Below are 21,735 nucleotides of genomic sequence, written 5' to 3'. Positions count from 1 at the left end.
TTCTGAAAATTTTTACAGACTGTCCTTGTCCCCTGGTTGGATGGGGGTCCCAGAGACCATAGCTGAGCATCACTCTGTGCTCAGCCCTCAGGAGACACCACAGGGTGACGTGGGTCTGACTTGGCCTGTTTCTGTGGATTTCAGAGATGACTTACTGGCTGCTCAGAAGGAAATCCTGTCCCAGCAGGAGGTCATCATGAGGTTGAGGAAAGACCTTAACGAAGCCCATGGCCGAATGTCAGACCTGAGAGGTTTGTCGAGTCCCTGTGTCTCCCACATCCTCACACACTTGAGAAAGAAGGAGTGAGGCCCCAGAGTGACAACCTCGGCCTGAAACTCCCAGTGGCCCTGCTTTCCTGTGCACCTGAAGCACCTGCAGCCCCGGGGCAGGCAGGCCACATGGTGGACATGGCCCTGGTTCCCAGCCCCCCACCCCAAGAGGCCCTGGGCCACATTCTGCAGAGGACCTCAGACCTCTGCACTGAGATGCAACTTTCTTCTTTGGGAGAATTTTCTTTAATGGCTGAGGATTCATCTGCCTTGGAGGGAATCCTATGGCGCCCCTCGGGCAGGCCACCCTGCAGAATCCCTGGAACTCCTGAGTCAAGGGACCTCTCTAGGCCTCCTCTTCCTCAAATGCAAACAGGAGGCCACAAACCTGCCTCTAGGGTTGATGTGGACAAGAGTGGCCACCCAGGGTGACAGCAGGAGAGCACTAGGCTGCGTGCTCCTCAGACATGCCCGGCTGGCCATCCACCCCCAGCTCCTCTCTCCTCCGCCCCTCCATGTCCCCTCCTTCCTCCTGCTCTGCATAGTCCCTCCTCTTTCCCAGCCCTGGTCACCACTGAGCAAGCCGCACAGACAGCAGGAGTTGGGAGATGGGAATAACCAGGTTCAGGGAAGTGGAGGGAGAGGAAAATGCTCTTTCCCACCTGAAGCCGGACACCTCCAAGCCTTCGGTGGTATTTGCCCCCCACCCCCCGTGTCCATCCTGGTCACTTCCCTACAACATTCATGGCTGAGTTTTTCAGAGTGGTTTTTCCACAGTCAGTCAGGAGAGATCCAGTCATTGGGGGGACACAGAGCAGAGAAGGCACCAGGCGCTAAAGAACACCCTTGGGCAACACGGGGCAGAAGCAGGCAGCTGACTGTTGGCCAGGGAACCCCAAAATGCCCTGTGGGCCGGGCTGGACCTGCTGGTGCAGTGCTGGGGTGAGGCAGGAGCCTGCGGGACTCCCAGGCAGCACCCCAGAAGGCCAGGCTGTCATTGGCCAAGGTGCAGGTGAAGATGCCGGGGGACAGGACTGCCTACTAGTTTTGGTGGGCCTGGCAAGGGCAAGGCAGAAGGCTCCTGACCCGCTTTCCCATCTCTCCAGGGGACCTCAGCGAGAAACAGAAGAGGGAGCTGGAGCGGCACATGACCCTGGTCCAGCAGCAGAGCAGGGAGCTGTGCATGCTCAAGACAAAGCTGGCGCAGATGAGCACGCTGGTGGAGAAGAAGGACCGGGAGCTCAAGGCCCTCCGGGAGGCACTCAGGTGGGGGCGGGCCCGCGAGGCGAGGCCGGGTGGGGGTCTGGAGCCCTGCACAGGGAGGTGGAGTTGGGTGGACGAGCAGCCCACCAGTTAAACAGAGCTCTGCTTAGTTTTCTGTGCTTCTTGAGCAAGCATCCCTGCCCTGTGTCCCAGATGACTGGCCTCAGCTTAAATACCACTTCCTCCAGGAAGCCTGCCTGCACTTCTCCTCACCAGACCCAGCCAGGAGCTGCAGCTCTGCATGGGCCCCTCAGCCCCTGCACTCAGCCTGGCCTGCCGCACACACAGTAAGGCCTGTTTGCGTTCACCTGCCCTGCCCTGAGTCTCTGCAGAGGCTTGGCCTGCCCTTGAGTTCCCGGCACTCACACCTACCTGGCACGTAAGGGACCTTAATATTTATTGAACAAACAAGTAAGCCGGAAATGCCAACTTAAATAAATACAAAAGATTGTCATTGTCCCATGGATTAATTTAGAATAACATGATTCTGCAATTTTGTCTGTAGCTTATCCATATTTTAACAGAAGTAACATTTTCCCCAAAAAATTTGGAGTGAAATTGATGTCCCACGTATCTCCCATAGCTTCAGAATGTGCCTCATGGCTTGGGGCCAAGGCAGTCACAGTGGCTGTAAGAACAGGATCCCACCGAGGTTGCCGGTTTCACAGCCAGACTCCTCCACTTTTAAGCTTGGTGACCGCAGGAAAATCGCTGGGCGTCTCTTTACTAGTCTGTAAAATGGAGCAAGGAGAATCTTGACCTCGAGGCGTTATTATGAGAGCAGAAGGGTTGATACAAAATGTTAGATGTGGCAGTCAGACAGTGCCGGGAACATGACAGCCCTGTCAATGTCACGCAGGTGTCCAGAGCAAGAGGTAAGAGCAGGTACCCACTGCCCGGTCACCATCCTTAGAGTCTCCTGAAACTAAATTCTCTAGAAATTTGGGGCCAGGAGACTCAAGGTCTCGGAGAATCCAGTTACCTGGAGAAACAGGCCACTTCCAGGTCCTCTAAGGTACACAAAAGCCCTTGAACCTGGGCCTCGGTTGGCCTGCTGCCCTGGCAACATCTCCCCTCTCCCTAGGGCTGCCCAAGACAAACACAAATTCCAGCTGAGCATGGAGAAGGAGGAGAAAGCCAAGAACACCACCCAGAAGTGTGACATCTCTGTGCAGATTGAGCCAATGCACCCCAGTGTTTTCCTGAGCAGCCAAGAGGTAAGTCCTCCAGGGATCCCGGGCCCCCGGCGGGACTTGCTCCCAAGAGCCCAGTGGTGGCTTCCTTCCCTTTGAAAATATTTTCATTCTAAGTGTCAAAAGTATGGCCTGCCTGTGTGAAATGTATGAAGTGAAAACCCAGAATCTGCCCTGCAGTTGCAGTCACTGAGGCTGGAAGCCATCAGCTCTTCCCCACGGGGCCACCACATCCTCATAAGTCATGAACCTGTAGTGGTTGAAGGTCAAGCCTGGATCCAGTCAGCTGGGGCTCCAATCCCCAATCCCCCACTTAGAAACTGACCTTGGGGAGGTCACTGGGCTCCAGTTGCTTTGTCTGGGAGTAATGACAGTCCCTACCTCCCGGAGTGGTTGAGAAATAGATTTTACTTATACACATGTGTGAATACACGCACAAACCCTTGCATACATAAACTTATTTAGTAGATGATTTTTTTTTGCCAATGGTATCAAACCATATATATTCTGCAACTTTTTTATTTTCACTTAACACTGTTTAATGGGCATATTTTCAAGAAAATATATAAGGTTCCGCCTCATTCTTTTAAGTGGCCTCATAGAATTCCATTTTGCCCCTTTTTCCAACCAATCCCCAGCTGATGGATATTTAGGTTGCTTCTTTCACATGATGCTGTAGTTAGTGTACTCGTGTGTGTGTAGAGCACATTCCTAGATGTGCAACTGCTGGATCCAAAGGACTTCCTCAATTGTGCTTCATAGAACCAAACGGTCTTCCCAAAGAGCCACACAATTAACGCCCCTGGCTGTCTCTTGATAACACCTCTGTGCACAACCACCCAGGAATCTTTGCCAGTCCACAAGTCTCAGCTGCACATCCAGTGGGGAGTGAGTCTTTGAGTGACATCAGCCTGCATCCGGTGATCCCTGAAGCTGGCCCTCACTCTGACCCTGAGGCTGGTGCGGGGACGTTTCCATGGTAGTCAGGTGCCAAGGTTCCTGGAAGCCCTGGCTTCCTGGAGTCCACTCGTCCTTTCCCCGAGGCTTTATAAAACCAGAGAGCAGGCTGTGGACTCTCCCTTGGAAATGGGGCCAAATGTGTCAGCAAAGATGCTGTCCCCTGACAGGCATCGAGAGCCCGGGCCACGGCCGCTCAGACAATAGGGCTCCAGATGCCCCCACTGCACTGGCTCCAGTTGCTGCTCAGAGCTCTGCGACAGATGTGGCTCCTGTTGCTTAGGGCAAAGGTGGGCGGGAGACACGACCAGGCAGCCCACCCAGCCATTCATTCACTCAACAACTGTTGAGCACCTGCTGTATGCCAGGCCCTGAGCCAGAGACAGGGAAATGCACACAGGGTCCCGGTCCACACCAGGCTCCCTGGACTCTGCCTGTGTTTGCTGGACTGCAGGGCTGGAGGCGATGTCTGGGATTTTGGGTCTCCAGCATGAGGCAGGATGAGCCTAGGAGGGTGGGGGAGGGACTCTGCAAGATAAAAGGGGGAAAGTATTTGTTCTTCTTGGAATGGTTTTCCTCTCCCTGCTACTTCCTGTTTCCGAAGCCAGAGCAGGTCAGAGGGCTCCAGGGTTGTATGAGAAAGAACCTCTTTCCGCTCTCAATATAGAAGTTCCCAGAAGAGCCATGAGGGAGCGTCACGTGGTGCTCTGACCCACCTCAGGCCAGCAGAGGTGGTAGCAGTCTATTGCCACCGCTGTATTGCCACCGCTGTCCCTTGGCCCCCAGCTCAGCACTCCTGCCCTCCTCAGTGCAGGAAGGGACAGATCACTGGAGGTCATTGACTCCCAGGAAACCCACTGTCCCAGAGAGGAGTGAGGCCTGAGTCAGGCCCAGGAAGTGGACCCATTGGGCGGCCCATAAACAAGCCAGAGCTGGCCCAAGGACAGCCAGGTGGCCCTGGTGGAGTGGCCCTGCCCTCAGTGCCAGGCAGAGACGCTGGGCAAGGGCCTTCCTGCTCCTGCTCTGGCCTCGGTGCACTCAGGCTGCTCAGCCCCAAGGGCCACAGTCTCCACAGGGGACAGACTTGGCTCTCACAGAGCCTACGTGCCAGGAAGGGAGAGACGGAAAGAAACAACACTGAGTAGAATGTCCGGCAGGACCATGCACCCTGAGGAACCGCACGGCAGGACTGGGGCAGAGAGCATCGAGGTGGGGGGGGGGGGGCTCTTTTGGATCCAGTGGTCAGGGAGGCCTCTGCAGGATGCATCTTGTTGGGGCCTAACGAGACGGTGAAGGAGTAAGTGGCAGGGACGGGGTTGGGGACATTCCCAAAAGACCTCAGATGGTGCCACTGAGCAACTTGAAGGAGGCTCAGACCTTGAACCCCGAAGGGCAGAGCAGCCAGCGTGGGGCCTGGAATGTCACATAGACCCTCTCCCCCAGCCCTGCTGGATCTCACAGTAGCACTTCTCACTTGCTGGAATTAGAGTACTTACATGTCTGTCATCCGTCTGCCCCAGAGACAGTCTGTCTGTCCGCTTCTCAGTCTCACTCAGTGCCTACAGAGGGGCTGGCATGAGGTCAGGGCAGTAGGGGGGTAGGTAGGTGGAAAGGTAGGAAGACAGACAGGTAATGAGGGGTTGATAGACACATATCTGAATAAAGAAATCGAGGCAGATAATAGATAGAAATATCTGCCTATCATTTTTAAATAATTTTGGTTCACTTCATACTATATATGGTATCTCCTATATCTTTATTTGTAGTATGAAATAAACTAAGATTGCTATTTTAAAAATAGTTATAAAGCAACCAGATTGTCGATTTCTTACCAATTTGGATGAGGCCTTCCATACAAGTCATCTACAGCTGAAAACTGTCCCCAACATCCATCCCATGTCCCCCCTTAATTATCTGGTTAACATTTATCACTGCCCACCACATATTTCCCTTCCTTATCTTCCTCGTGGTCTGTCTCCCCACATTAGGATGCTAAATCCCTGGTGGCAGGCTGCCAGTTGTGTCACTGCTGAATCTTGAAAGACTAGAACAAGTCTTGGCACTCAGAAATGCTCAAAAAAAAAAAAAAGCATGGAATGAAGGGAGGAACGAATGATGAGTGAATTGCCCCCTTAGGGGAGCGCTGAGTGGACTCTATGACAGCTTTGGGGGGGGGGTCCTTGACCTCTGGAAGTTGCATGCAGATGTTTGTGTGTAGGGGACATTTTTCTGGAGGAAAGAACCCTGCATCTTTCTGAGTCTTAAAAGGAGGCATGACCCTTACAGGACAAAGAAGACCCTTCTTTGTCTGATCCCTAAGTAAAGCCAGCCACAGCCCCGAGCTGTCTGACAGGGTCCATCTGTGGCCAGTGGCTGCCATATTGGAGGATGAGGGTGTAGAACATTTCTGTCACCACAGGAAGTCCTGTTGGAGGTGCTGTTCCAGAGGGACCCACCAAGAGTCAGTCTGTCAGATGCCCCTGACCATCCTTATGTCCAATTTAAGAGAGAGCATGTTGTGTTCTCAACTAAAAATACCACTCTGGGGCTGGGGTGCCGTTCAGTGGTAGAGCAAGGGCTTAGCACACGAGAGGCCCTGGGTTCCATCCCCAGCACTGCAAAAAACAAAAAAGGTTAAAAAAAAAAAAACGCCCCTGCAGAAGCAGACCTTGGTACAATGGTACAGAAACAAGATCAGAATGATAATGAACAGAAACCCTGGCAGAGAGCATGGAAGAGAAGAAATAAAACATGGGGAAGGAGAATAGAGGGGATCTTTTATTTATAGCGTCGCTAAGTAGGTAGGAAAGTCGGAAATCCTCCTAGATGTGATGGGTATTTGCAATGAAAAATTCACATTCCTTCTCTGCTGATCTCCGTTGGTATTTCCCCAAAGTACTAAGCCACAGGCTCCTGCTGCACGGGCAGCGCCCACGTGTCTGTGCTGTCAGGTCCTCCGATCCCTAACCAAGCCTCTGTCTGCACTGTCTGTCCCCCAGGAGCAGTCTTTCAGTGACCTGGGGGCCAAGTGCAGAGGGTCCCAACACGAGGAAGTCATTCAGCGACAGAAAAAGGCCCTGTCAGAACTCCGAGCGCGAATCAAAGAACTCGAGAAGGCCTGCTCTTCCAGTAAGTCCTCTCCTCTCTAGTCCCCACCACCTCCCAATTGGAAGGACCTTATAACACAAAGAAAGATGGGCCGGCCGTGACCTCAGAATCAAGGGCAGGGCTTCATATGAAATAAATAGGACATCATGAAAACTCACCCGTGTCCTCCTTCTCCTTATTTCGCTGTGGCCGGGAGGAGACTTTGTCATGGACTTCACTACCTGAGGGTCAGCGTCGGGGAATCTCTTAGCAGACCCCATTCACAGGGGAAGGGGCCGTCTCCAGACTGGGAGCTGACGGTCCCGCGGGGCACCAGGCGCTGGCTCAGGCCTGAAGCCCCGGGTCAAGCCCATCCTGGTCCCTGTGTCTGGAAGCTCGCCCTCGAGGCCTCAGCCCTGACACTGTGTGGCTGCCGCCACCTCGTGCTGCTGCGCGGCTGGGTCCGGCCACGTAATCTCTCTAGGCCTGAGTGTCCCCATCTGCCAGGGAGGTCGTGAGGACTCGCAGCCCCGTGGTAAGTGTCCCGCAGACCGCAGCAGTGGGGATTTGCTGGAGGAGCCCCGTCCTGAGCCTGCATTCTTTCTCTTATAGATTGTAAGGACCACCTGAACGAATCGTTCCTGGAACTAAAGACGCTCAGAATGGAGAAAAACGTCCAGAAAATAATAGTGGACACAAAATCCGACCTGCCAACTCCCTCGAGAATAGAGATCCACGCGGTAACCAAAGAAACGTTGTCTCCGCAGTGAAGGGGCACGCGAAGAGGGTGGGCGTGAGGGCAGACACGGGCCCTCGGCCACCAGGTCCCGCTCAGTGGGCCACTTCGTAACATTATGACCCGAGTTTGCCTCAGGTCTCCTTTCCCTGTAAACTATAAATGTAAGAGGTAGCAGCAGGGAACAGTGATGAGACCCAAGTTCAGGGGTCAGAGGGAACCATGTCCAAATCCCAGCCTGAAAGCTGGGTGGCCTTGGGCAAGGCTCTGGACCTCTCTGAGAGCTGTCGAATGATGATGAGAATCCAAGGAGTTCCTTCTGTCCCGTGCCCAGCTCACAGTGCCCATTTAACAAATGACAGCTGTCGTCACTGTTCAGTGTTAGTTAAATAGTAGTGTTCCAGGAAACCTGCCCTCTGAAAGGGGTACAGGCTTGGCTGCCAGGATTTTCAGAGGTGGTTTGAAGGTGCCCTTGTACCCCACGCAGGTGTTTGACTGGGCACCATGGGCACATGACAACGGGCAGCAAGGTCACCGTCAACCACAAGACCTTCTGAGTGGCCGCATGCTGCACAGTTGGGTCTGAACCCCACACAGGCTTCTGGAAGAAATAATGAGGCCATCCTGTCTGGGCTGACGTTCCGTCCAAAGATTTTTGTGGACATTTCCTAGAGTTCAGGATGAATGTCTTTGGAAATGAATTGGTTTTCTTGATAAAATCAAACCCTCCTTCTCCGAGTTTGGGTGTGGAGGTCAACTAGACCTCAAAGCCTGACCCGACTTCCCAGAGTGACCTTGCCCTTGGAGGTGACCCCCAGGCCCACTCCTGACACCACACAGCGGAAACCTCCCCACTCTCCTTGAGAACCCCAGTCCTTCAAGGCGGGCAGTGACTAAAATGAAAACACGGAGGACGCACAGCTGACGATGCCCAGGGCTCCACCCACAGGCGTTACCCCGTCCACCCCTCCCGGAAGCCTGGGCACCGCTGTTGTTATTGTTCCCATTTTGGAGATATGAAAAATTAAGGCTTCTGAAGGCCAAGTAGCTCATGCAAGATCCCAGAGGTAAAGACCGAGGAGCCAGGACTGCACCCTGGGCAGGTGCCCCCATGGCCCCTAGTCTGCAGAGAAGGAAGGAGGAGGAGCCTGGAGGTCGAGGACTCCAGAGGGCTGGGGACACCACGGTGCCTTTTAGGTTCTCTCTGCAGCCAATCTGCTCAAACTGTTGAATGAATGGACAAAGGTTCCATAGCTCTGCCAAGACCCTCTTTTTTCTCACCCCAGTAACTATGTCCACTTGACGTAGGTAAATATGTCCCTCCTGTCACTGTCACATTTGGCCTTTCTACTTTATAGTGGGGGTTTCCATTGTTCATCTCAGAGGGTGACAGGGCAGTGCAGCAGATGCTGTGGGTGAAATGTCCGGGATGTTCGTAGCAACCACTGCAGGCCCATCTGGTTCTGAGGACCTTGAGGGTGGCCGTTGGTGGCTCTCCAGACTCCCCATGTGGCATGATGGCTTCCCCATTGCTTTGGGGGAGGGGCTTTCAGCAGCCTGCAGTTACGGGGGTCTCAGTGAGTGTGTCATCCCAGGAAAGAGCCTGCAGGGAGCCTGGGCCACCAGCCACACACTCCACCAGGACAGCCCTTGCCCATGCTTTCCGAAGGCCTTGCTTCTGCTGCATGAAACGATTGCTCTCATAAAAGGAGAGGGGACATGTTCTATGTAACCTTCATCCATTCATTCAACAATTGTGCCCATACCAGGCCATTCAGTGTCAGGGGCCACCCTAGGCACAAGGAGTTTAGTGAGCAGACAGAGACATGGTCCCTGTAGCGCTTGTTGTCCAGATGGGGACCCTGGACCTCAGCACCACTGATATTTGGGGCAGAGCATTTCTGCCCAGTCTGTGAGGGGCTGGCCGGCATCTGGCAGGATGTGTAGTGACATCGCTGCCTTCTTCCCGCTAGATGCCAGTAGCACTCCCCATCCTCAGACATGACAGCAAAAAGGGTGTCCAGACATTGCTGAATGTCCCAGGGGAAGGGACAGAGTCAGGCCCACTGCGAGCCCTTGTTCTAGAGGGAAGACAGAGGCCATCAGAGCAGAGGAGCCGTGTATAACACATTGCACACTCTTCTCTGAGGGTCGGAGCACGGTCCTCTTTAGAAAGCAGTGGCCAGGAGTTCAGACTGAGTGGCCAGGAACCGAAATGAGAGTCGCCTCCTGAGTTAGGCTTCTGTCATCCCTGAGCGCAGCTTCCGGTTGGAGACTCCCAGGATGGAGGGTGGAGGTCCTCTCTCTCTCTCCTTCCAGGACAGCCTTTCCAACTCAGACACCAGCTCCACTCTGGAGAAGTCAGATAAGACGGATGTCACCGAGGCTTTGGATCTCAGTGAAAGACTGGTGTGTACCCACAGCTCGAGGGCCCCTCCCAAAACCTGGGCCCTGGGGTCACTGTTAACCGTGGTCATTCTAAAACTCCACGAGGCCTGTCTGTCACCCCAACGTGGTTCAGAAACCGCCCAGTCCAACGCCTCGAGAGCCAGCAAAGCCAGGGGGGTCCCAAAAAGGCCTAGCGTGAGGGGCTGTGGGGCCAACGAAGCCGCTTCCCGTCTGCAGTGGCAGAGGGTGGCCAAGCAGACTGGACACTTGCCTTCTGGGAGCAGCTGGGGGCCAGGGCACCGCCCCTGAGGCCCCTTGGCTTTCCTTGCAGTACCTGGACATGAGCAGGACTCTGGGAAGCCTGATGAACATCAAAGACATGTCGGGTCACGTGTCCATGAAGCACCTGTCCGCCAAAGAGAGGGAGAAGGTCAACCAGCTGCGACAAAGGGACCTGGACCTGGTGTTTGACAAGATCACCCAGCTCAAGACCCGGCTGCAGAGGAAAGAGGAGCTGCTGAAAGGTTACGAGCAGGACGTGGAGCAGCTCAGGTACCGCCTGGCCCCCTCCAGCTGAGCACAGGCAGCAGACCCCTGGGGCTGGCACAGGACAGAGGCCCGAGAGGAGAGTGGCTGAAATGCTGGGGGGACAACAGCCAGGCCCAGCGGGGTGAGTCTGTCCATCAAGAGGCTGCAGTTGGAGTACTCGCCTCCTGTGTTCCGTGCGCTCTGAGGGCAGAGGGCACCTGCTGTCAGCCTCCTGACTCACTGGTCTGGCTCTGATCGTTCCATCCGTCCCCAAGAGTTGCGTGTCCCAGGGACGTTGGGAGTGGGGAGCACAGCCTGGACCATCCCCGGCTGCATGCGTCCAGCCCAGGAGCTGTGTGTGCTGCCTCTGCTCCCCAAGTCCCTGTGCTGTCTCAGGCTTGGGAGGAAGCTCCTAAGTCAGCCCCATGGGCGAGCACTGGGAGGGGCCACTGATCTGAGGACATGGACAATGAGTGGGGACGATGAGGGGAACAAGGGACCCTGTCTGTCTCTCCATGTGCCCAGGCAGAGCAAAGTGTCCGTCCAGATGTACCAGTCACAGGTAGCCAAGCTGGAGGACGACATCTACAAAGAGACGGAGGAGAAGGCCCTGCTGAAGGAGGCCCTGGAGCGCACGGAGCACCAGCTGAGCCAGGAGAAGAGGTTCAACAGGGCCATCCGGCAGCAGAAGGTGAGGCACCTCTGCTTGGGGTGGAGCCCCCGAGGCTGACCCTCAGCCCCCTTAGAAATGGCAGACGGTGGCTCCAGGAGGGTCCAGGGCATGCACAACACATTTACTGGTGGAAAGGAAGGTGGCAGAAGAGCTATAGACAGACCTTGGTTTAGAGCAGAGCTCGGCCACTCCCTGGGCACTGGGCCAGCTCTTCTCAGTGGAGCCTTGCTCTGCGGCCAGGCCAGGCCAGGGCTCTGCCTGTGGTGTGCATTCACCATCCAGTTCACTCCTGAGCCCAACAGTCCTGCCTGGCTGGTCCGAGGGTTTCTGTTTTACACATGGGGCAGCTGAGTGCAGAGAGTTGAGACTCGCCCAAGTTCACACAGTAGCCAGGACCTGGCTGCAGATGTCTCTGGCCCTGGTTCCTGTGCCCTGTGCTTTTTCACTTTAGAACCGTGTGTAAGCGCGCATGCGTGTGTGTGTGTGTGTGTGCGTGCGCGTGCGCGTGCATGTGCACACTGTGTGTCACCTGCTTGAGCTCTGAAGAGGCTGGCTCTCCTAGAAGGCCCCCCCTTCCTATCCCAGCATCTGGTGCAGATGTGGCTCCCAGAAGCCCCCTCCCACTCTGCAAACCGGCCTGGGAAGGAAAGCTCTGAGGGAGCCCAGACCCTCTGTCTCCAGCATCCCCTGCTCTGAATTAAACATCACAGGCTTCCACACTCGCGTCACGGGGCTTCCTCAGGCGGAAAACAGTGTCCTTTTGCACCGAGCCTGCCAGCAAAGCTGGGCAGTGCCACAGTCTGACACATGGTTCGATGTGCCCTCGGGGGAGCCCGCTCCTTCCCGGGGTGCCCCCCAGGGTTGGCAGCCCGGCCCCCAGGCAGAGACAGCAGCCACAGAACAGGACAGCAAAGGGCCCCACCAAGCCCATTGTGGTGCGTGGGCGGAGTGCAGGGACAGGGGATTTGCATAATCAGCGCGCATGCATTATTCACAAGGCCTCTTCCACACAATCAGCCCTGCCAGCCTGGCACCGGCCAGCCTCCCACGGCGGAAGGTCTGAACTGGCCAAGTGAAACCTGTGTCACCCCAGAAGAGCGAAAGCTGGGGATCTCCCTGCACGGAATCCACAGTGCAGAGCGATGGGACAGGAAAGGCTGCTGTGTCCCTCCCAGGGCACTCACATCAATCTAGAGAGGCCTCAAGCCACCCCTCAGAGAGGAGAAACTGAGGCCAGCGGAGATCATGCCTGTCTGCACAGGAGCACAAGCAGGGTCCCCCGGACCCTCCCTCCAGCCCTGGTCAATGTGCTCCCCCCGAACCCTGCAGCCCCAGCGCTCCAGGTGTTCATCCGGGCATCCCGGCACTCAGCCGCAGGTGCTCACCCCAGCCAGGTATTCGTTATTAGCAGTTGGGGTGGGTTGGGGTGGGGGGGTGAGTAACAAATTCTACAGTTTTGCTGGATTCTGAAGGGAAGCTGTTTATATCTGTCTTGCCATCAGATCCTACCTAGAAGCATACTTGCATTTTTAAAATGCACATTAGAGGAAAACAGAACTTTTTTCTTCCTAAGTGCTACACTTAATATTTTCACAAGAAGCCTTAGCTCTTTCAAAGTCTCCAGGATAACATCTCAGCACCTGTCCATGAAGATGGACTGGATTGCTCTCCTGGAGCCTCAAAACAGTCCCTCCCCCCGTCTCTCTCTCTCTCTCACACACACACACACACACACACACACCAATGCAGTTTGAATGTTAAGCGTCTTTTCACCAAGCAGAACTTTCCAGAATCACATGTCTACTTCCCTTTGACGGTGCAAATGAGACTTGCTATAATATGTGGGGAAACTTCCGCACCAGACATTCCCAGAGAACATCCTGGTCTTGGGCCTCCCAACTCTGGGATGTCCCTCAAGCTCTCTCCAGGTGACAGGGTCACAGTGACAGCCCAACCTAGAGAGGCCTCGAGCCGCCCCTCAGAGAGGAGAAGCTGAGGCCAGCGGAGATCATGCCTGGCTGCGCAGGAGCACAAGTCTCGTCCACTTCACCCCTGTGTCCCAGTTTTGTCAACAATACTGTGACAACAGAACCTACTTCCCAGGACGGTGGGGGAAGTGGCCTCTGGCAGGCAGCAGACTCCTTACCCAACTCCTTGGGGGTGAGAATGGCAATTCGGGGTGGGGCGGAGCGATTCCTGTGTTTCTTAGAGAACTGCCCGCCAGCTGATGAGTCCACACGGCCCTGAGACTTCCCCCTGGTCCCCTGAAGTTGGCAGCTCCTTTGTAAGGCTCTCTTTTCTGTTCGGTGAATACAACCAGGGCCATGGCCAAGAAAGAGCCGAGACTTTCTTGTGAATGGGTTAAGCCTGGAATTTTCAATAGAAAACATTGACATGCACAGAAGTTGCCCTTTGGGAAGCGGCAGCCCTTTCTCAGCCCTTCCTTAGGGTTTTAGTGTGAGAAAGGCCACTGCAGCCAGAGAAGCCGCCCAGCTCCCCTCCCAGGCTCCAGCCAATCAAAGCTGGCCAGGTGGTCTCAGCTGGGCTGGAGCCCCAGCCTCCTCCCAATGTAATTAGCTCAAATCCCTAGTCTTTACAATAAAGATCAGTATCTAGCTCATAAGGTAGGATTCAATGAGAGCACATTTATAAAACCCTAAGCAAATAAGGACCACTCGATACACGTTCCCTGGCCGCCATCAGCAGCTTCACATTTTGTTGAACTTGCTACTTTCCAAGGTTCTCCTGGGCCAGGTATTCCCGTGTGTCTTTGACCAAGGAGTGACCCTAGGTATCCCGGGGTCATTCCAGATGTTGTATAGGCTGGAATGGACTGGGGGACTCAGCAAGGCTCCCGCCCCCCGGTCCCCCTTCAAAGATGAGAAGGTAAAACGTGGGTAGGGTGGTGCAGTGTGTGGCTAAAGGGAGGCTAAAGAAAAAGGGCCTCACCCATCCCCCTTTCTGCCCACCCCTTCCAGTGAATCCCAGCGTCTCCCCGAAATGCCAGAGGTGTGTCCCCGACTGGTACAGGCAAGGACATACTAAACACTCTTGTTCACATGATGTTTTCACTCAGGAACATTTAGAGGATCCTGAAAACAGAAATGCAAAAGACTCAGCACCTTGCAACTGTTCCTTCAAAGAGAATCAGCGGCAGGTATGGAGGGGTGTTCTGCTCAGGCAGCCAGACACAAACTAGATTCAGTCTTTGCAGAGGGTAAGAGCCTATGAAGCATAAATGCCAGCCGTGCTACCCCAAGGACGCCCCAGGGACATCACACACCTCCACTCCAATCCCTGTCCAGCCCCAGCCCCTGCCCAATATTTGAACAAATGACTGAAAAGACCAGCAAGTGTCTGCCCCAGTGCGTTGAGGCGAGGGGAGAGGGAACTCGAAAGTGCTTTGGCTGCAGAGGCACCATCCTTGGCACTAAATGAATTGGGGACTTGCCAACAAGCTCATGACAAAGGAAAAGAGGGATGAGAGCCCCAAGAATCCTGTCCTAGGAATGAAATAAATCAGGAAAAGTGGGCATAAAAGGATCCAGGATGGGAACGGAGTCCCGACTGTTAATGACTTCCACACCTGCCAAGGGGAGCCTCATGTGCCTCTGAGCTTCCTGGCAGCCAATGGGAGAGGGAAAACCACTTAGGCCTCCAGTTCACAGTGTCTGTGGGATGCACACAAGCATTAGAACAGAGACCACACTGGGCACTCCCCCAGAGGGGACACTGTGGCATAATGCACCATGTTCCTAAAAATGGCCACAGTGCAGAAGCAACACAGTGTCAGCCGAGCCATGTCTGAGGAAGTTCCTTGAGACAGACCAATGTCCCCACATCCCACGAGTCCAGTCAAGTTCTGTAAAAGCAGGTCTGCGGGTGGCCAGGCTCTGCTCTTCAGAGCTCAGCAGCCCACTGTTTGGACTCAATCCAGGACTGAGCAGTGCTCAGACTCCAGTTCCCTGAAGCCTTGGTCCTGGGCACCCCAACCTTTGCTCCCCGAGCAGCTCCCTTCACCGGTTTTACCTGCCAATAAAGGGCCTTTCTCCAAGGCCTGGGGAGAGCCCAGTAGGGTTGCCAGACTGGGAGGAAAAGTAAACCAGGATGCCCAGCCGCATTTGAATTTCAGAGAAGCAGCCAAGAGTTTAGGACATACTGAGACTGGGTCGTCTAAACATTGTGCTGAACACACTTATTCTACTTTAGAAAACTATTATTCTGAAATGTGAGTGAGTGGCGCACCCTGGGTCTCACCTGGGACCTGTCAACAAGTGCTTCCTGGGCCCCGACTGGTTGCCAAGGAGAGGGGCTCGTGGTAGCTGTCGCACTTGGCAGCCACAGACGCACTTCTCTTGGCTCATGGGGTGTTTTCTAGTTTGGGTGGGTTTTTGGTTTGTTTGGTTTTGTTTGGTCTGTAGTTTTGTTTTTAGTCACATCTCAAAATAGGGCCCTTCCACAGAATACTCTGGATCTCTGGCCTCTCTGAGGAACTTGGAAGATGGTGGTGACCAACCTCCCAAGTCACCATCTCCCAGGCCTCTTAGAAAGGACACAGGCTGCTCCTGGGTTTGCTGCCTCCCCCACTTGACCCCCTTCTTTTGACCGCTGGCCCCTGGAAGCATCCGGTTGGTGACCCCCGGGTGAGCTCGGGGCTCTTGGAACTTCCTCCCCAGGTGCCTCCATCTGTTCATCCACCACCACCTGAAAGGGAGGCCCAGCTGGCTCACTGTCGTGTCCTCAGCTCCTCAGGAGTCTCTTTCCTCTGGGCATTGCCCCTGAGGTGCAGGGTCTTGAGGACCCCAGGGTCAGCAACTGCAAATCAAACCCCAAGGAAATAGCAAGCCCCAGAGTTGGGGTGATGGCTTCCAAAAGGCTGTGATCCCTGACAGTTCCTCGCACCTACACCACGGGGATGTTTAGGAGAGACCCCCTCTGGGGACGTCCAGCCCTGCTCCGGGGAGGCTCCGCCACCAGCTGCAGCAGATTGGTCCCTGAGGAGAGTGCAGGGTTCTGTGGGGACCCTGGCTGACCAGACCCCTCCTAGGTGGAATCTGAACAGAGATCCCCAGGAGGCTCGTGGGGTGGTGGACCATTGTCCCCAGCCACACCCCTCCCGGGAGGCGGCGGCGGCGTCGTCACCCCCTGGCCAGGGAAGCCCCAGCATCCCAAACGGACTCTAAAAGTTGAGAAGAATCCATTTTCTTTGAGGCAACAAAAAGCAGAGAGGTGAACCTAAGTGTAAGGTGGCCCTGTTCTCTCCATGTTGAAGAGACGAGCGTTTATAGAGATGGTGAAGGACACGAGGCAGAGTTCAGGTTTCCAGGTGAGCCGGAAAGAGAAGAGAGGAAACAGTAGGTCAGCAGCAGGGTGACAGCAACAGGTGACAGCAACAGCCCATGTGCTGTGAACCAGGCACCTACTATGTGCCAGGCATGGAGCCAGGCACAGGCCATGGCTCATCTCACTTAAACTCCACGACACCCTGTGGACGGGCATTGTTACTGTCCCACTTAAGATGAGGTGCCTGCTGCAGAGCCTGATCCTCCAGAGCCCCCGATGGCGCCCGCCGCAGGTCTGACACAGGTCAGTGATTCTGGCCCTGCTTCAGGTGCTCCGTCCAGGCGATCGCTGACCCCATCTGGGCGGTGTGTGTCTTGATTTTCAAGGAGGTGCCCTCCAGAATCCCCTTTTCTTGAGAGCTGAGGATCAAGGCTGTGAAATCTGAACCGTCACCTTTCACGATTCGGCCTTGATGCTGCCCCAGCCAGATGCTGCCCCAGCCAGATGCCCGCCTTGCACGGCAGAGGCGAGCTCGCGGAGAGATCAGCACCTTTCCGTTGAACTCGAGAGAGGAAATGTGTTCGAGTTTGACAAAAGACCACAGTTATGCTGAGACGGTAAAACCCTCCATGCAAGAGCAGAAGCCTGTTCTCGATCCCCTTGTCCTAAGACAGGAAGGTAGCTGCTGCTCAGAGCAGATGTCAGGACAGAGAGTGTCCCAAGGGTCCCCCTAGTTCTGAGAACTGTGCTACCCTGCAAAGTGGGACAGAGGGAGGCTGGAAACTCGCTCATCCACACACAGGACAAACCCCGGGCAGGCGGACACCTTGAGATAAGGCAGAAGGCTTCCTTGAGCTGTGGGGTCGGCCCTGAAGCCGCAGGACCGTCCTGCCTCTGAGCTGTGAAGGCCGCCTCAGGGTTAGGAGCCGGGAGCAGCTGGCGCTCGCACTAGGTGCGGATGAGCGTCCCATCCTCCAGCCCTCCTGCCAGGGACGCCAGGCCTCGTGTCTAGATCGCCATGGTGCAGAAAGTGTCTTCAGGTTCCTTGCAAAGCGTGGGTGGCCTGGAGTCCTGAGGTGATGGAGTCCACATGACCACCTCAGAAAAGACAGTCCCTGTGAGACCCACCCCTTCAACTGGCCCACTCATCACAGTCTCCCTCTCTAGCGAGCTTCTGGAACTTTCTGTCCAGGCCCCGTGGCTTCTTGTTTGTCTTTCACAATGCCATTCATTAAATTGTTTTCCCTACAGCTAACAATCTTTTATAATTGTGTGCGGGTTGTATGCCAAAGAGGAAAATCGAGTTTCTAGTCTTCTAGAAAAACCCAGAAATTTATTGAGTACCCAGTTAAGGCTAGGCAGGGTGCTGGGCACAGGGGAGAGGAGAGGGAACAAAGAGAGGTGCTGTCCTGCCGACATCCATTCGACAGACACCTACTGAGAGCCCGTGATGTGGCAGCTGCCGACCATGTGTCCAAGACAATCATGCACTCAACGGGGGGGCAGTGTCCCCCCAAGGGAGTCAACATTTTTTTTCCTACCAGGAATTAAATCCAGGGGTGCTTTACCACTGATCCACATCCCAGCCCTGTTTATTTAATTTTTAAAAATTTTTTTGTAATTGTAGATGGACAGAATGCCTTTGTTTATGTGGTGCAGAGGATCAGACCTAGAGCCTCACGCATGCTAGGCAAGTGCTCTACTGCTGAGCGATAGTCCCAGCACCCAGCCCTTTTTATTATTTGAGACAGAGCCTCACTAAGTCGCTAAGGCTGGTCTTGAACTTCGATCCTCCCGCTTCAACCTCCTGAGTTTCTGGGATTACAGGCATGTGCCACGACACTCCGCCAACATTTATTCTTTACACATAAAGCACAAATACACACACACAGGTTGAGTGTCCCTGATCTGAAAGTCCCAAACTCAAAATGTTCCAAAATCCAAAGCATTTTGAGTGCTGATGTAATGCCGCAAGTGGGAAATTCCACACTATGAAACTGTTTCCTGCACAAAATATTTAAAATGTTGCATCGATTATCTTCTATGCCTGTAAGGTGTATATGAACCATAAATGAATCTGGTATTCACACTTGGGTCTCATCCCCAAGATATCTCATTGGGTATGCAACTATTCTAAAACTAGGGAAAATCTAAAACCTGAAACACATCGGTCCCAAACTCTGGGGTGAGGATTACTCAACGTGTGTGTGTGGGGGGGGGGGGGGCGCGATGGGGACATGCGCACACGCATAGTGCTATCTGTGATATTAAAATTTCATAGAGTGGGAGGGATTAGCAAAAACCATCCACAGGGGAGGGACAGATAATGGCAAAGGCTGAGAAACATGGCTCTAGAAGAATGAAAACATAAAAATCCACGCCCCTCTGGCTTCCAGCCTGGAACGGTTTTTTTTTAAAGGTCAAAACAAGCACCACTTAGATAGTGACTTGTGGGCAAGGTGCCCTGAGGGCAAGGATGAGGACTATTTCAGAGTCCAAGGGCCACGACCAGGAGGCTGCAGGATAGGCAGGGAGCTCGCTAGAGCCCAGGCCTGTGGTTTTCCAGAACAGCCACCCCGTGCATCCTGAGTGGGTTTCCACCCTGGGTGTCACTGTTTAAAGCCTGTCTTCTGGTCCTCAGGGGGAATCTTATGGTTCCCAAAACCTCAGCGGGGGATGGTGGTGCTCTGGCCTCTCTCCAGGCTGGGCTCTGCCAGGGGCCCCACCCCCACCCCTGCCCTCCACCCCCGGCCACAGGTTCACAGGCCCCAGCCACCACCTCTTCCAGGGTGGGTCAGGTCACCCAGTCTGCCTTCTGCTGCCCCTCCCTGTCACACTGCAGAGAGACTCTTCCTTGGTCCTTCTGCCTCAGGCGGTTGGCAGATCTGGGGGTGGAGACTGACAGGACCTGAGACTATTTTTTAACACAATGCCTTTATTTTTTTTTTATGTGGTGCTGAGGAGCTCTACCGCTGAGCCACAATCCCAGCCCATGGGACTATTTTTAACAAACTTTCTGGGTCCCACAGCCAACCTTGCACCCCCCATCAGGGATTGGGCATTCGAAAACCATTCGCAGACAAGCAATTTTATTGAAAATCGAAGGGCAGGCTGTGCGGAGGGGAGAGGTTTGTGACATTCCCCCCCCCAAGGTCATTCAAACCAATATTTATTTGGAGGGCTACTGGAGAGTTCTCAGCCTTTTTTTGGCGTGGGGAGTGCTGTACCAGGGATTGAATTCAGGGGCACTCGACCAGTGATCCACATTCCCAGCCCTATTTTCTATTTAGAGACAGGGTCTCACTGAGTTGCTTAGTTCCTCACTGTTGCTGAGGCTGGCTTTGAACCTGTGATCCTCCTGCCCCAGCCTCCCGAGCCGCTGGGATTACAGGCATGCGCCACCGCGCCCAACATGATGAAGGCAGGTTCTCAAATGGCATTCCAGGCCCTCAGCCACTGGCCCGGGTCTCAGAAGGGGACTTTTAAACCTGTCCTAAAGTGAAAAGAATTTAGCGCATGCACGTGCGCGCGCACACACACACACACACACACACACACACACACACCTCTGGTCCTCTGTGCCCCTCCAGGCCTCTGATGGCTTTGTCCCCAGCCATGTGACAGGAAGGGGGTGAATAGCATGTCAGAGCCCACAACCCCAAGTCCTGGGAGGGATCTTCCAAAAAGCCCATCTGTGACAAGGGATCAAGCAACTAAGACCTGGGAGCAGAGTCAGATCGTGACTGTCCGGATGCTCCTTCCCAGACAGGGTGATCCCCTGAGCAGTCTGCACGCTCTCCTTCCAAACCTTCAGATGGAAGACACCTTTCATTCAGTAGGAGCCCATAGAGAGAGACTGCATCACTGCGAATGTGTTCACCATACACAGTTCCTGGTTTCCAGACCACGAAACAAGGATGTAAAAGGGGCCAGCCACAGCTGTTGCTGGAAGGGCGCACCCCAAACAGTAATGCAGCTTGTCAATGGATAGTGTAATAATGATGAGCCATTTTATCTCCTCCTTGCTCTGTGTGTGTGTGTGTGTGTGTGTGTGTGCACGCGCACGTGTGTGCGACATTTTCTTTTGGTTACCAAATCAAATGAAACCATTTGGGTGGAACATGTTGGGATCTCACAGCAATTATAGAGTTTGTGCCTCTTGCTTGTTGAAGGTTGGAGCCAAAAAAGCCACCTCAAAGATGGACCAAGAAAGAGAGATGAAAAAAGAGACATCCAGCAAACCCAGCCAGAGCCTGTTGTTTTCTAAGCCTGGTGGAAGGAACTAGAGCAATGTCGTCTCACCCAGACTCATGTGATTCTCCGTGAGTTGGTTTGACTCCTCCATGTCAAAATATTAAGACGTTTTATGTAGGACTTTCTAGACTGGTATTTTGCACAGTATGTATTTGAGAGTGTGGGGGAACAGGGGTTCTTTTTTTTTTTAATAACTATGAATATGTACAAACTCAGGTATGTGAAAGTATGTTTGTAACCTAGACTCCTCAGTCTGGTATGCACAATTTCCCAGTTTCACATTTGGGTCATGACATCACACCCCAAAGGAGCTCTGGGAGACCCATAGTGGAGAAAATCCAAGACTGTCATTGGAGTCAGGCAGAAGGGGAAGCTCAGGGCTCTTGGGCCAGGCCGTAGGGAATTGAGCTGACTTTATTGTAATAAATTTAGAATGCCAATCAGTTTAATTGCTTCCATAATAACAACTACCATTCCTATGGCACTCTCTGCAATTTTCAAAACTCTTTTTAAATCCTTCCTGGGCCCAAGGAGGTCAAGAATATTGTGTTCCCTGTTTCGTAGCTGAGAAGCTGACCCAGGGGGGTTCACAGACCTGCCTAGAATCCCACAGCTTTAAATTCAGGAACTGGTCTTGAGCCCGAGTTTCTAATTCCATCTCATCCTGTCCATTCTGCCACACCAAGATGGCCCAGTGGTTCCAGTCCCAGACCACAAGGACAGACCAAGTTCCCAGAGAACACACACTGCCCAGGAGGCCGCACCGCCCTTGCCTGGTGTTGGGAGGGACCCTCCTTGCCCAGGCTCCGTCTCTGCTTCCTCCCATGGCCTGCTTTCTCTCTGTCCACCTGTCCTCTCACTGCTTTCCTTGTGTTGGGGGAAGGGGAAGAACCAGAAGTCATGAGTAGGATTGATTCTATAGATCTACAATAAAAATATTTTTTATGTAAAAGCAATTTAAAAAAATATTTTTTATGTTTTAAAACCAGTGTCTTATTAATACCAATTAAAACTCAGGGGAGGGCAGGGGATACAGCTCAATTGGTAGGGTGCTTGCCTCTCATGCCCAAGGCCCTGGGTTCAATTCCCAGCAACACACACAC

General features: G+C 53.9%; 1 protein-coding gene across 1 annotated transcript in view; it reads left to right on the top strand.

Annotated features, from left to right (window-relative positions):
* The window catches only part of FHAD1 (forkhead associated phosphopeptide binding domain 1), a 118,019-nt gene extending 96,498 nt beyond the window's left edge, over nucleotides 1-21,521 (top strand). Inside the window, exons 25-35 of the mRNA XM_081308090.1 lie at nucleotides 145-251; nucleotides 1,377-1,536; nucleotides 2,618-2,750; nucleotides 6,683-6,812; nucleotides 7,383-7,510; nucleotides 9,826-9,915; nucleotides 10,226-10,446; nucleotides 10,948-11,113; nucleotides 14,172-14,252; nucleotides 16,368-16,421; nucleotides 20,551-21,521. Of these exons, the coding sequence (XP_081164216.1) occupies nucleotides 145-251; nucleotides 1,377-1,536; nucleotides 2,618-2,750; nucleotides 6,683-6,812; nucleotides 7,383-7,510; nucleotides 9,826-9,915; nucleotides 10,226-10,446; nucleotides 10,948-11,113; nucleotides 14,172-14,252; nucleotides 16,368-16,421; nucleotides 20,551-20,664 (1,384 nt within the window). The 3' untranslated portion in view covers nucleotides 20,665-21,521. The remainder of the gene's footprint in view (nucleotides 1-144; nucleotides 252-1,376; nucleotides 1,537-2,617; nucleotides 2,751-6,682; nucleotides 6,813-7,382; nucleotides 7,511-9,825; nucleotides 9,916-10,225; nucleotides 10,447-10,947; nucleotides 11,114-14,171; nucleotides 14,253-16,367; nucleotides 16,422-20,550) is intronic.
* Nucleotides 21,522-21,735: the final 214 nt, after the last annotated feature.

This window comes from Spermophilus citellus (genome assembly GCF_964194105.1).
Source record: "Spermophilus citellus genome assembly, chromosome: 9".
Lineage (NCBI taxonomy): Eukaryota > Metazoa > Chordata > Mammalia > Rodentia > Sciuridae > Spermophilus > Spermophilus citellus.
This window is presented reverse-complemented; position numbering and strand designations above follow the sequence as displayed.